At 39.1% G+C, this 14,851-nt stretch overlaps 2 protein-coding genes and 1 long non-coding RNA gene across 3 annotated transcripts in view; 1 reads left to right on the top strand and 2 right to left on the bottom strand.

Moving 5' to 3' along the window:
* LOC112556851 (poly [ADP-ribose] polymerase 11-like) overlaps positions 1-14,851 on the bottom strand; it is a 71,916-nt gene that overhangs the window by 31,226 nt on the left and 25,839 nt on the right. The gene's annotated exons all lie outside the window — the stretch shown is intronic.
* Positions 4,145-10,434, top strand: LOC112556862. The gene is made up of 4 exons (XR_003097842.1): positions 4,145-4,792; positions 5,349-5,467; positions 5,855-5,968; positions 10,303-10,434. It is a non-coding gene; the product is annotated as an uncharacterized LOC112556862 (long non-coding RNA).
* On the bottom strand, positions 7,207-13,306 carry LOC112556848 (poly [ADP-ribose] polymerase 12-like). The gene is made up of 7 exons (XM_025226239.1): positions 13,144-13,306; positions 11,188-12,785; positions 10,329-10,543; positions 9,535-9,726; positions 9,188-9,384; positions 8,714-8,938; positions 7,207-8,517 (listed from the first exon to the last, which is right to left on the bottom strand). Exons 2-7 carry the CDS (start codon positions 12,719-12,721, stop codon positions 7,614-7,616), a joined length of 3,267 nt encoding a protein of 1,088 aa, XP_025082024.1. The 5' UTR covers positions 12,722-12,785; positions 13,144-13,306; the 3' UTR covers positions 7,207-7,613.

Raw genomic sequence — 14,851 nt, 5'->3', positions numbered from 1 at the left:
GTCTCTACGATTAAGCCGGACATTCAGAAGTTGGTTTCGGGAAAACAACTTCAAATATCCCACTAATTACTACATAATTAATGGTAAGTACAGCTTGTTTCTAATAAAAAAATGGTATCTGCTCTATTTTTTTGTATTTTTTTGTATTTTTGCGGTGAAGTGGCCCGCAACGCGGCTGTCCGAAACGGATATGGCCCGGAGGCCAAAAAAGGTTGGGCATCACTGACTTAGGAGATGTCCGCTGGGAAAGCTTCAGAGGAAACGACAATAAATAATTATGTCCTCGCAGGAAAATCAGAAGTGGTCATCGTACAGTTTGACATCATCTTTGTTATTGTTGCTGTTGTCTAGTGAAATAATCTTACCTTTGACGCTGACTGATGTCGGGAGTTCAAGGCTTTTGTTGTTGTCAGCCAGCTGACCTCCAGTGGAAGACGACTGTGAAGATGGTGTGGTGGCACCCTCTTAAGTGTACAAATAATCGCTCTTGATGATCACTAGTCTTCGCAAGTTGTGTTCATCCAACGTGTCCACTCGAAACGTCTTCAACACGTACGAGTTGTGTTCGCCTGAATCTCTTATCACGTGACCAAACTTACAGTCAACTCCGCTCGTACAAAGGCGTAAGAGATCCTTTGCGCAAACATGGAGGTCTGTGCAGCCGTCATAGAAACAGTCTGATGTGTTATGATATTCACAGACAGCAGGATTGCTGTAGAAAAAAATCTTGCGGATTTCATTGTTGGTGAAATGATCCAGCTTCAAGAGAGAGTACGCCTTGGCGTTTGGCTCCGATGAGAAGCTGTGACTTAAAGGACAACTGGTTTGGACACAGTTGCCTGCAACAAAACGTTTGCAGACGTGAAAGAACTTACAAGACTTGTTGTTGCAGCCTGAACTATTGTAACCGAAGCACACCTTGGCTTGTCTGCTGTAAACAGACACATACTTCACGTCACCTGATCTTTCAAACAGAATAAATCGGTCCATGTGATCTTTCAGCCAGCTGACGATGTTTGCTTTTCTCATAAACTGGAGATGGCGCCCTCTCTCTGTCAAAAATGTATTGAATTGAGCTCGCCCGCCCAAAACAAATAGAAGGAATCTGAAGACCCTAGTGACGTATTCGTCTGTGTCTTCTTCTGCTAACGACGTTGACGATGTCGCTGTATAATTACTATAAAGACTCAATGACGATGTTGCTGGTCTCATTTTAGCTGCGTCTACAATACCTCTAACAAGTATAATTCTCCTTAACTCCTCCTCCGTCATATAGCTGACATTAAACGTGTCCAGAACCCACTCGTTATGGTCGGAAGCTAGAAAAGAATGTCCGAACCTACAGCCAGCCCCTGCTGTACATCTCTGTAGGATGAAACGAGAGCAGATGTGAAGGTCTGGACAGTCATCGTCATCACAGCCTCTCGTGTTGTGCTTCATGCACACAGCAGGATTACTGCGGGATATGATGGTGTGGAGTTAATCAGCTGAAAAAGAAGACAGACCCAGCCTTTCAGACACTTTCCTATTGGTCTCGTTTTGAAGGTCGTGTCCGAAACGACAGTTGGAACTCTTCGTGCAGTTGCCACTAATGAAGTATTTGCACACGTGGAACTTAAACAGTTTCTGTTTATGCACTTTTCGTAGCCTCGCTTTCGGAATGCAAAACAAATACTGGCATCCTCGCAGAACACAGAGATGTACTTAACACTTTGATACTTCTGAAAGACCAAGAACCTGCTGCTGTCTGACATCCGCTTCAAAGCTTCTTCAATTCCTGTGCCTACTAGAAGGCTTCTGTGGCTCAAGCTAGTCTTCACTTTGGCTAACTTGGCTCTTCCATCCAATCCTGCAAGCAGTACCTTGATGACTTCCTCTTCCCAGTCTTCATCAGCCATCATGAATGCGCAGTCTTATTTTCTTAATTGTATTATTTTTGCTTCCTAGTCACTGTTTTTTTTCAAAACAGACAAAGGAACACTCAAAGTATAATGTTATATTTTAGATTATCCATATAAAAATGGAAAAAAAACTTTGTTATGAAGATAAATCGTCACATAAGAGACGTACAGACGACAGTGTATCACTATTCTTCTTTTTAAATAAAATTGAAAAAAGAAAATCATGCACAAGAAGAGGGTTGTTGATAATCCAGATGAGAAATGTTCAATAACCACTCTATTGTTTGACTACATTGTTAACTCATATAAGAATAAATAATATGCTAAACATAAAATGTACTTGTGAATTTCTGAATGAATATTATGACAGGTAAAGGTAACTGTAAAAGTTAAATAACAAGAATCATGAGCTGTCATTGGTTTACCGTGTCCAGGTTGTGGTACAATGAATCCCAAATCAACCTCTCTCCTTCCACCATATGTGATGTTTCCTGAAAACTCCGATATCCATGCTGTGTTGGCAGGACAGTTTTACCTTTACAAGTCTCCGCGATTTGCATGTGTTTTAGAACAAAATATCTACTGAGAAGAATGTGAAAACTAAACACAATGTATTAGCAGCATCTTGTCTTACGACACATCAGTCGCTAACAGTATTAACTCCACAACTGTCAGACCCTGTCATCAGCTACGTGCCGACGGTGAGGCATCCCATGGCAGACAGACAGCAGGCCAGACACACTCACAGGACAAAGGCCAGAGCTAATCTTGACAGTGCATCATACACTCCATATAACATTTAAATGAATGTGTAATCTTTAGTGTCTGACAAGCCAACGTATCTCTGTGTCCGATATTCGATTTCCTATCAGTTCGTTGACACACCTTTGCATAGACAGCTTGTTGTTTTACGTTGAGATAACCAGCATGATCATGTTCGCAAAAATTCATTATTATTTTATTATGTACATCATCAAAAAAGCGTTTCATCCATCATCATCATGCATGGGATTTTAATCATTTTCTTACCTTGCCAGGCCTACGTAAACAAGTAAAAGTTATGATACTACGAGGTGTATTTATGCCAGAACTGCATGTTGCTGGCCATACCAGTTACCCTGTTACGATGACGGATGATGAAGAGACGGAGAGAAGGTGCGTGATCAGACGTTATCACAAAGACTCCTCAGTTAAAGACCCACCCGAGAACAATATTTCAAATGACTGCGCTTAGTTCGTTACATAAAAATCTCACAATATCAGATTACAGATTTATAATATATATATATATATATATTATATTATATATATATACTTATAGTATTTATTTCACGAGATAAAGAGGTAAAATCCGTGATTTATTAAAAATCCAAAGACCTGATGCGAAATGTGAATGCACTGATAATGTCAACCATCAGCGGCCTGAGATCAGACAGCTCGTCGGATATCAAACATCTTACTAGAAGTAATGGTTCAGTAAAAACCGTACACATAGAAAAGCAGTCTAATGATTTAAAACTTTTTTCTTCCCTGTCTCAACTCTTTAAGCCATTTTACTTATATACCCCACCCCACCCCACATTTAGAAACCACCTGTAGATGAATCCTCTTCTCTCTTTCAGCATCATGTCGAGGCTTTTTTTCCTTCTCCAAGCATGGATTCCCATCTTTGTACGTATTGATAACCGATTAGTTTATAACACTTAACTAGGTCTGTAGAAAAGATGTCTACTTCTTGCGGATGCACGACATTACTAGTTGGTACCTGCAAACTGTGGATCTTTATTCTTTTTCTTGGTAATCAGCAAAATGATAAGGTTTCTTTTTACTGTTTTGGGGGCTTTTGTACCTATTAAACTTTAAACATTTTATCATAACTACGATGGGTGAGAGGAACTTAATACCATAAATGTACACATAACACTGATTTAAAAAAATATTTTATTAATTTGTGAGGGGTTTTTTTGTCAGTGCCGGTGATAATCGTTTCCCCACTGTTTAGTGTTTATTTTTGAAATTTTTGTTCTTGAATGTAAAAATTTATAAAACATAAAATACTTATAAAATACAATATTTGTTACTACAGCAACAACAAAATATAAAAATATGCTTGCAGCCTTCGAATTCCACACACATCCACACCCTCACTCTTCAAAACCAACCCATCTTCAGTATTTATCCCACAGCCCGGGTTCTGGACACGGAAGACGTGTACAATCTTATGATCATTAATGTCCATCGTCAAGAAGAACTGTCCAGACAGCATTGACACATGTTATGAACACTTTAAAAACGCTTACATCGTTGTAATCAGGTTAAGGTTTGAGATAAAACATTTACCAAATAAATATTTAAAATTTGAGACATTTTAAAATGTAAGGAAATATAACATTTAAGCAAAAACATTAAACAAATGTATTGTAAACATTCCAAACGTTAACGTTATTTACAATTCATATAAAAATATTTTTAAGATTTTATTATAAATGTCTCATTGCTAGGTATGAAATTTGAAAATCAAAGCGGTTTATAAAACACAAATGCTACGTAACTAAATCTTTGTTGTTCTTCTTGTAGATTCATGGACTCCCGTGATTCCCTGCGGCGCGACATTTTGTCTTAAGCTGTACGTGTCTGCGCGATAAAACAAAAATGTTGTAATCTGTTGTCTTTGTTTACCACAGAGTTGGCGGAATTAAATTAAGAAAGACAGAGCTGTTAATACACACCGATACAAACAATCACGATTCACTGTCCTGTAGAGAAGGTGCTCGAAGTTTTAGATTTACAGAGTCGAATAACAGTTCGCACCAGCAGACACAAGAAATCTCAGCGACAACATGGAGCCAGTATTTATACACAGACTATATATAATTTGGATGAAAATAGTGGTGAGGACGTTGAGAATTCTAATTTTAGTGAATTTGAAGATTTTATTGATGGACCATTTGATCCAGTGATATCTTCAGACAGTGAAGGTGAAACAGATACAGATATGGGAATACGGTTAATACAGTTGGCATATACATGTATATATGTGTGTGTGCTGACACCACTACCATTACTTGTTATTTACTAACTGCTTGCATTTATTTCATTGCTGTACCATCATCTGTGGCTGAAACAGCACCCCTTATGGAATCATTTCTGGTTATGGTGTAGATTTGTTTGTTACATTTTCTTAAAATTTTCTTAATGGATGATAGTATTATTAATAACCTTTTATTTCCATGGCATCATAATATTGCATACCAGAAAAGCAAATGTCAGTCAATACAATCATATGTCAGCTGAACAAATTGCATACTATGCTTCATTCACCATGATTCCTCTTTAGATGATCTGTAGAGTAAATATGACAGATGAAGTCGAAAGTTTAATCCAGTCCCATGAAGACAAAATGTTAGCCTCTCTGGGAATGGTTCAGTGATGGAGTTTTTTTTTCAGCACTCAAAGAGGGGAGAATACTGGCAACCAACTGAGGTGACAAAACATGTGAAGGAGGGAACTCTGCCAGATAGGTTTACCTGGACTCTTCATGATCTTTACCTTTTGTGGTTCAAAGGGTACTTTTATACTGTTTATTCATTGTCATATATATTATAATTATATAGTTATAGACTGGATGTTTGATGATTCATCATCAGCCTGGTTAATATTGTTTTGGTCAGTCTATTGATGCAATTTAAAAGTACTGTTCATATTTATTTTTTAAAAGGCTTTGGGGTACTGTCAGTGTCTTTGTATCACTTAGATATTGCTGAAGGTTTATTGTGTTTACAGACTGGAACATACACCCACATGACCATTAACATCTACTAAATGGTCTGTAGTCTCAGTGAACAGACAGTGAACTGATTTTTCATGTAACATCTGCACAATATTGTGTGGTTGAGCAGTGCAATCTTATTCCTGATGTACTTTTTAACTTCAAAAAGAAATGACCTTTTCAGATGAGTATTTGGTTGCCAGACAAGCAGTTGATCATAGCCAGAGTATATCAAATCTTCAAACAACAGATGATCACAGAAAAAAGGTCCCAAAGAATGGAAGAGGAAGAGAAACAAGTATGTACATATTTTGTTTCATTTGTTTGAGCTATAGAATAACAGGGATTAATGAATGCATAGGTTTGGCGAACACTTGACAAAATCAGTACAGATTCCTATTGTAAGTTTTCAAAAATGCCTGAGTACTGTTGATGGGGCATCTATACAAGTCCAAAAATGTAGCATTTTTGTGGTCTGGAGCCGTGAATTGATATCAGCTGTTTAACAATAACCACAGGTCATCTTTGTTAAAATTTATTTCAATTTTTTGTGAGGGTAATATTGATATTATGATTGGTATAGCATAGGAATTATTTATTATTTTATTCTTCAGTCTTTCAGTCTTTCTTATATTTAAAAAATTTTCATGTAACTGCACACTTATTTGGTATGCTTGTTAATTAGGTTAGGGCTGTAGACAGTTCACAAGATAACATTTACTAATCTCCTTTAATCCAAAATTCTGTTTAATATTTTTTTTTCACAAATAGGTTCTGCATATACTACCTAAAGCCTTTTCATAGTCTGCGAAAGCCCAGTTAACTTCCTACATAAAGAATTAAAATCTCAGTATTGATGTGTAAAGTAATTAGATAATAGTACAGAATTTAGAAGCCTAGAAGAATTCTACTTGGTTCTTTGCAAGGTCATTTTCCTCCAATTAATATTTCAAACTTTTATTAAAGACTATATACTGGTTCTCGTTTTCTTACAGGTCGATAGATGTTGGGAAAATATATGTACTCTAGAAATGATAACATCTCATGCAAAGACCATTTTGAAATATCCGTTATATAAGGACACTTAAGAAAACTAATCAAAAAGGGAGGGCATTCAACATGTTTAGCTGTAGGGTCTTCGCAATTACCACCTCATGGTTACCTTGTTGTTGTTATTTATTTATTTTTTTGGTCATAGAAAGTAAATAGAAGGCAACCGAAAGAGAGGTCTACGGAGGAGAGTTATGTCCCTTTGCCCAACTGGCTAGAAGGGGGCTGCTCTCCCTCTATCTTCCAATTTATCCGCGTATTTTCGTAAAGTTTTGTGCCTAATGTTTATCAGCACCTGTGCTACGATATTTGCTACGTGGCTGGTTTTGTGTACTTGTAATGTGCGTGGTAAAGACAGGTCTGACATGTCTGACATTGTGCATCTGCAGTAAGCTAAGCTTATAATAACCATTAACCTGACAAGAGCTGTTTGACTTGGAAAATATTTCTGCATTTAGTAACTCATTAAAGACTTCGTGCAAGGGCAAGGATTGACTGATTTATTAATTTTGTTATCAAAACGATTTTACTCTCTGGAAGGTCTGTATCATACATTTACATATGCTGCTGGGTAGTATGCAGCTGTCGCACAATAACTTGGAATAAATCACAATTATAGACAAAGCTTCCATATCAGTACACATTAGCTCATTAGCTAACTAAATGATGTCAAGAAGACAAAAAAGATAGCATTCATATCAACTCCCTTTTGCAGAAGCAAAATCATGGACATGATCGTCTGTTTTAGACCTTCAACTGTTACCTCGCTGGTCTTCTCGATCGTAACCTCGAGAGTAGTGAGCGTGACAATATAGTCTTCGTGTTCACCCGTATCTCGCTTGAAAATACGGATTACGTGTGTAGAGCCAACCTTATCCTCACTCTGTTACACCTCAAGCAATCACACACCTGTCCTTGTCCTTGGGCTTTCTAACAGGTAATGAGCTTTGATCTTGCCTCGTAGGCAGGGAGACAATTGTGAATGTATCTAACTCCGGAGACGTTGAATCATCGCTGATTGATAGACGTGAAAAACCTGAAGGACTGTTCGGTGATGACATTTGTGTCTGAGGTGTTCTTCCAGGTACAGACTGCTTGGAAGTCAACTGCGGTGATCGTGAATATGGCGACACTGGTCGCGACGAAGATCTGTAAGAAGTCCAAAAGGCTTTCTCTAAAGTAGAGTCCCGTAAAGGAGTGGATGCACCCCTGCTCCACGTGGTCTTATCATAATTAACTGTAGATGGCTGCACTATGGTCTTTTTCACTAAACTTTGTCGAGACGAAGGATTGAGGGAAGGTTGACTCTGGGCTAAGGATGGAACAGATACAGAAGTGCGAACCTGTGACTGCTGCTTTTTTCCTAAAACATCAGTGTACTGAATTAAATACTCCGGGTAGCTCTGAGCAAGGTCAAAGATGACGAAGATGGATGGATTGGACAAATCATTCACGCATGAATCGTACAGCTTCAGCCGGTCACGCTCTGGTGGCTTAGTGTAAGAAGGATGACCCAGGGTGTACTGCCCCACAAGGATCCTTCCCAGAAACATGAACCGCAGGGGGTCACCTGTGACTGGGGTGTGAACACGTGTGTAGCTGTGACTGAACTTGGCTGTGGTGGAGAAGTAAGCTCCCTTGCCGTGAATAGCTCCGACATTTTCTCCAGACCTGCGGAAGTCGAAGCTGTTGGCGCAGATGCCCCTGGCCGCCTGAAGTGTCGGCGTTCCGTGAAACAATTGGCGCTCCTCCACCTCTTCTGGCCTTTGACCTCGAGGGGCCATGGCCCTTCTGGCACTGAAAAAGACAAAAAAAGAATAAACAAAAGTACTCGATTATAGAAAGACATCTACCCATATGTTTGCGGAAATAAATCCTCGAAGAGCCTCAGTTATAACACATACAGAAGTTGTTATGAGTACATCCATTGACATATAATTATATGTTCAAGAGTGTGTTACAGAAATAGAAGCGCGTGCGCACACACACTTACCTGCAGTATTTATCCCACAGACCCGGGTTCTGTACACGAAACATGTGTACAATCTTTTGCTCTGTCATGCTCATCGTCGAGAAGAACTGTCGCTGAACGGTGATGTACTCAGGGTCAGCTGACTCCAACTCCACGAGCTCAAAGTCCTGGAAGTGGTCGACGGCAGACCAGTGTTTAGGTACTTGATGCACGACTGACGAAACCTCGGCCAACAGCAACGATGACCTTACAGAATACATAGCTAATATATATATGTCTGGTTCAAATGTTCTGTCAATGTCATTCCACCTTAGTTGATGGATTGGTTGCTCGATCTAGGAATTAATCAGCCTTAATTGCATATGCGAAATTTCCGTTGCTATGACCAGTTAGTAATTGTAAATTCAAAATAAGTATCTGGCTAGACATTACTTTCACCTGGAAATTCATTGTGTCAAACAAGAATACAGAATTCAATTTTTTTTTAAATCTCACATTTTCGGTACTTCCGATTTCTTAGTAGGCTCAAAGACTGGCCGCCGACTGATAGGTGTACCTCCCTGTGTATGTAGGTTGGTTTGTGTCATGGGCAGGCTGTGAGTGTCCACCATCAGGCGAAGGTCTTCAAACTCAAAGTAGTACTTGTGTTGTCCCATGAGGTACTTCTCCTCCAGAGTGTACTGCAGGCTTCCCTGTCATTCCACACAATAAAATACATGCAAAATTGCGCGCACACATACTCTAGTGTAGAATATTTACAGATTACTACGTATAAACTGGTTTGAATCATAGGAATAAGACAATACAATCTGTGTGAGAATATGAAAAGGCCAGCTTCATACCGGGTAGAAAGGGGTGTAGGTACCATCACGCTCTTGTCGATACCACACCCACTGAGTGTAGAAGTTAAGAGGAGTTCCAGGTGTTGCAGTCACATATGATGGTGTCGACAGTCGCTTCATTTTGAATGTTGTTCCATCGGATATTGCTGACATAGTATTAAAGTCCATGTGCTCAATTCCACGTATGGAAAACTTGGAAACAGATTAAGGAACAGTGTCAGTAAAAAATGTTCTAACTCGTGTAAATTAAGCGCAGACTAAGGGATATTTGTCATCTAAACAAACAAGCAATAAACAATGCACACATATCCTTATGGCGCCCGGTTTCCCTTACACACACAGAGATAACAGACGAATACATTTGAGTACATTTCCAAACATAACAAGAAAGGTTCTATTTCGTGTTAAATATGTTTCAGACATGGCTACTCCTTTATCTTTTATCTGGGTAGCTGTGTTACTGTCCAGGTAATGTTATAAGAAACACTTTAATGTGTTGCAGTTAAAAAAAACAGCTATAAATAGAAATGAAATAAAGCTCTATTATTACTTTTACCTTTAGTTCCTCTGCTGACCATTGCGAGAACTTACTATTTGTAAATTGTACCCGATAAGATCGAACATTGAACATTGAGAGGGGATGGGACAATCTGTTGATCTTTCTCCTAAAGGGCTTCAATCTTATAACAATGGATACCCCAGTCGATCTCACTGACCACAACTCTTTCTTCAAAGATGCTTTATATTGTCTGTTTAATTCTGTTTCAGGTGGGGTAAGTGAAAATCTATTTTACCTTTTTGTTGAGGATGTCCCCGAGATCACAGAAACAAGTTTCCAAGTTGATGCTGACACTTGCGAGGACTCTCCGCCATTTTCCATCCTCCAGAACCAGCCACAAGTAAGGCAGACGATCAGGATTGTGATAACGGGGACAGTGTGGGGAGTTGGGACACGCACCTGTCCAGGTGTATGTTTCACAAATGTACTCGTACTTCCTAGGAACGGTATCTGTTGAGGAACAAGTGGATTCATGCTCGTGAAAGATCAGAACCAACTGGTACCTTTGTATCAAACTCATCCCTTACTTGAAAGTATTCTGCCAAACCAGATCATTGTCCTTCCATTTAATCAAATTACACCCATTCCTTACCCAGCCCTTTGCAAACGACTACAAGCTACAGAGGATTTTCTGGTCATTGACTAATTAGTAATTAGACATTTCTGGTTAGCCCTTGTAACTTTTTCTACTATGATGTTAGCAGCTTCTTCTTTACCAGTTCAGTCTCTGGCATTTAGGAGATGTCCGCTGGGAATGCTTCACATTTGTCCTCACTGATCGTACTTACCACCTCAGTCACACGAAAACTGTCTCTCGATGCTTGCAGCCACTCAAGATTCAGTCTACATATATAAGTCACTGTTCTTTTTAATTTATCTCTTTATGGTTTACCGTCATCACTATGTTTCAACTCCTTCAACAAATGACACAAATACGGCAAAGTTTATAATACAGCCACATGAAACTTTGTTATCATTAGGCAATGAACGTTTTAAGAAATACGTTTGCTTGCGAATAGTAAAAAATATTTATTTATTAGACGTTAACGCCAAATTCGACACATGAAATACTGCGGTCCAGGTAATTTTCTTACCTTTGAAGCTGACTAACGTATGGAGTTTGACGCTTTTGTTGTTGTCAGCCAGCTGATCTCCAGTGGGAGACGCCTGTGAAGACGGAGTGCTGGCGCCCTCTGGTGTGTTCAAACAGTCTCCCTTGATGATCACTAGTTTCCGCAAGACGTGTTCCTCCCACGTGTCCATTCGAAACGCCTTCAACACGTACGAGTTGTGTTCGCCTGAATCTCTTATCACGTGACCAAACTTACAGTCAACTCCGCTCGTACAAAGGGATAAGAGATCCTTTGCGCAAACATGGAGGTCCGTGCAGCCGTCATAGAAACAGCCTGATGTGTTATGATATTCACAGACAGCAGGATTGCTGTAGAAAAAAATTTTGCTAATTTCCGTGGTGGTGAAATGATCCAACTTCAAGAGAGAGTACGCCTTGGCGTTTGGCTCCGAGGAGAAACTGTGACTTAAAGGACAACTGGTTTGGACACAGTTGCCTGCAACAAAACGTTTGCAGACGTGAAAGAACTTACAGGACTTGTTGTTGCAGCCTGAACTATTGTAACCGAAGCACACCTTGGCTTGTCTGCTGTAAACAGACACATACTTCACATCACCTGATCTTTCAAACAGGAGAAATCGGTCCATGTGATCTTTCAGCCATCTGGTGATGTTTACCTGCCTCATAAACTGGAGATGGCGCCTTCTTTCTATCAAAAATGTACTGAATTGAGCTCGCCCGCCAAAATGCAGTAGGAGGAATCTGAAGACCCTAGTGACGTATTCGTCTGTGTCTTCTTCTGCTAACGACGTTGACGATGTCGCTGTATAATTACTAAGAAGACTCAATGACGATGTTGCTGGTCTCATTTGAGGTGCGTCTACAATACCTCTAACAAGTATGATGCTCCTTAACTCCTCCTCCGTCATATAGCTGACATTAAACGTGTCCAGAACCCACTCGTTATGGTCGGACGCTAGAAGAGAATGTCCGAACCTACAGTCAGCCCCTGCTGTACATCTCTGTAGGATGAAGAGAGAGCAGATGTGAAGGTCTGGACAGTCATCGTCATCACAGCCTCTCGCGTTGTGCTTCATGCACACAGCGGGATTACTGCGGGATATGATGGTGTGGAGTTCATCAGCTGAAAAAGAAGACAGACCCAGCCTTTCAGACACTTTCCTATTGGTCTCGTTTTGAAGGTCGTGTCCTAAATGACAGTTGGAACTCTTCGTGCAGTTGCCACTAATGAAGTATTTGCACACATGGAATTTAGAACAGTTTCTGTTTATGCACTTTTCGTAGCCTTCCTTTTGGAATGGAAAGCAAATACTGGCATCCTCGCAGAACACAGAGATGTACTTAACACTTTTATTCTTCTGAAAGACCAAGAACCTGCTGCTGTCTGTCATCCGCCTCAAGACGCCTGTCATTCCCATGTCACCTACAAGGTTTCTGTGGTGCATGAAATTTTTGACTTTGTAGAACTTGGCTCTTCCATCGAACCCTGTAAGCAATAGTTTGACGACTTCCTCTTCCCATTCTTCTTCTTCCATTATGACTGCACAGTCTTAAGTTGTTTCCTTTTATTATATTCTTCTTGTTTCCTTGTTACTTTTTCTTTAAAAAGAAAACAGAAATGAAATCACACGTTATAATATGGATTACAAATATATATATATATCATAGTCGATTCTTACAAAACTGAAAGAGACCTAGAGACGACTATGCCTCATTATTTTTCCTTTAAACAAAATAAAATAGGAAAAATAATAAATACTTGTACAGATAGGAGGATGTTGATAATCCAGATGTGAAATGTTCATTAATCTCTCTTATATTTGACTGCATTCTTAACTCATATAAGAATAAATAATCTATTAAACACAAAATGTACTTGTGAATTTCTGAATGATTCTTATGACAGGCAAAGGCAAATGTGATAGTGAAATAACAACATGAGCTGTCAACGATTTACCTTGTTTAGGGTGTAACACGAAGAATCCCAAGTCCGCCTCTCTCCTTCCACCATCTGTGATGTTCCCTGAAAACTCCGGTATCCATGCTGTGTTGGCAGGACAGTTTTACCTTTACAAGTCTTCTCGATTTGCAGGTGTTTTAGTACAAAATATCTACTGAGAAGAATGGGAAAACTAAACACAATGTATTAGCAGCATCTTGTCTTACAAGTCAGTCGCTAACGGTATTAACTCCACAACTGTCATCCCCTGTCATCAGCTACGTGCCGACGGTGAGGCATCCCATGGCAGACAGACAGCAGGCCAGACACACTCACAGGACAAAGGCCACAACTAATCTTGACAGTGCATCATACACTCCATATAACATTTAAATGAATGTGTAATCTTTAGTCTCTGACAAGCCAGCATATCTCTGTGTCCTATATTCTATTTCCTATCAGTTCGTTGACACACCTATGACAGCTTGTTGTTTTACGTTGAGATAACCAGCATGATCATGTTCGCAAAAATTCATTATTATTTTATTATGTACATCATCATCATTCATCATCATCCATCATGCATAATCCATTCATTATCCATGATCACACAAGAAGTGAACAAAAACTAATTTTTTTAAATTAAATATTGTTGCTTCTGATGCTAATAAGGATAATTTAAATAACGAGAAACTGACGACTTCAGTCATCTGTTAAAGAAAACATTTAACAGTGTCTGTCTAATGGCGAACACGTTTCAGAGCTTATGGCCATAAGACAATGGAAGTTCTAAATTTTGCTCCTCGTTCTTCATTTCTGAGTATCTGTACAGGCCTAAAAAAAGACCGAAATGGTAATAATTTAGAGAATGAAAGATTGCTGAAAAATGTGGGAGAATTGTTTCCTGAACTTTTACCTTTTACGTGTAAGCTATGATGCTAGACATGTTTTCTTTTTGACCAGAGCTATAGGTTGTTAGCCCTACTAGTAACCTCTTACGATGCCGGATGATGAACAGAAGGCACGAGATCAGACGGGAAGATGCCTTCTAAGTTAAACCATTCCTCTGTTTACAAACGATGATATAAATGTTTCAAAATGAATAAATTCACACGTTATTCACAAGTTATTCTTTTTCCAGGTGTAATTTGTGTATATGGTAATCATCTAGATTCTAGAAGTCATGGCTCTTAAACGTTTGAAATAGTTTATAAGCTTCAATTTATTTTATAATTTAAAAATAAACTGAATACATATAGCTATGATTTGAAAATTTATGTTTCATATTTAACAATGTCGGCAACACCCAATGAGTTTATTTCAAAAGTTACACCTCTTAGAATTTAATGAATATCAGTGGCAGCACATTCTCGATATCTTTAGAACTGTGTGTAGTAATAAGTGTCAAACATATAAAGCATTTGGAAATCAAGGCTAAATGTTTTCTCAAAATTAGCTGATTGAGGTACTTATAGTATAGTATACCTATGTTTGACGGTGCGCGATAAAGTGCCGTGCGCAGTCACACATTCATACGCATCGTCAGGAATCAGAGCTATTGCCCTTGTTTATGTGTGTCTAGCAGACCCCCACTATGACTAGACTACCTGTACAAAACCTAGAGAACTTAGACTACCGTAATTTGACTTGTCAACTGAGAAAAAATCTACGTCCTGGTATGTCAGGCTGTAAGCAGGAGCAACGATTGTGACATTAGTTGTGCTGC

This window comes from Pomacea canaliculata, linkage group LG2 (assembly GCF_003073045.1).
Source record: "Pomacea canaliculata isolate SZHN2017 linkage group LG2, ASM307304v1, whole genome shotgun sequence".
NCBI lineage: Eukaryota > Metazoa > Mollusca > Gastropoda > Architaenioglossa > Ampullariidae > Pomacea > Pomacea canaliculata.
This window is presented reverse-complemented; position numbering and strand designations above follow the sequence as displayed.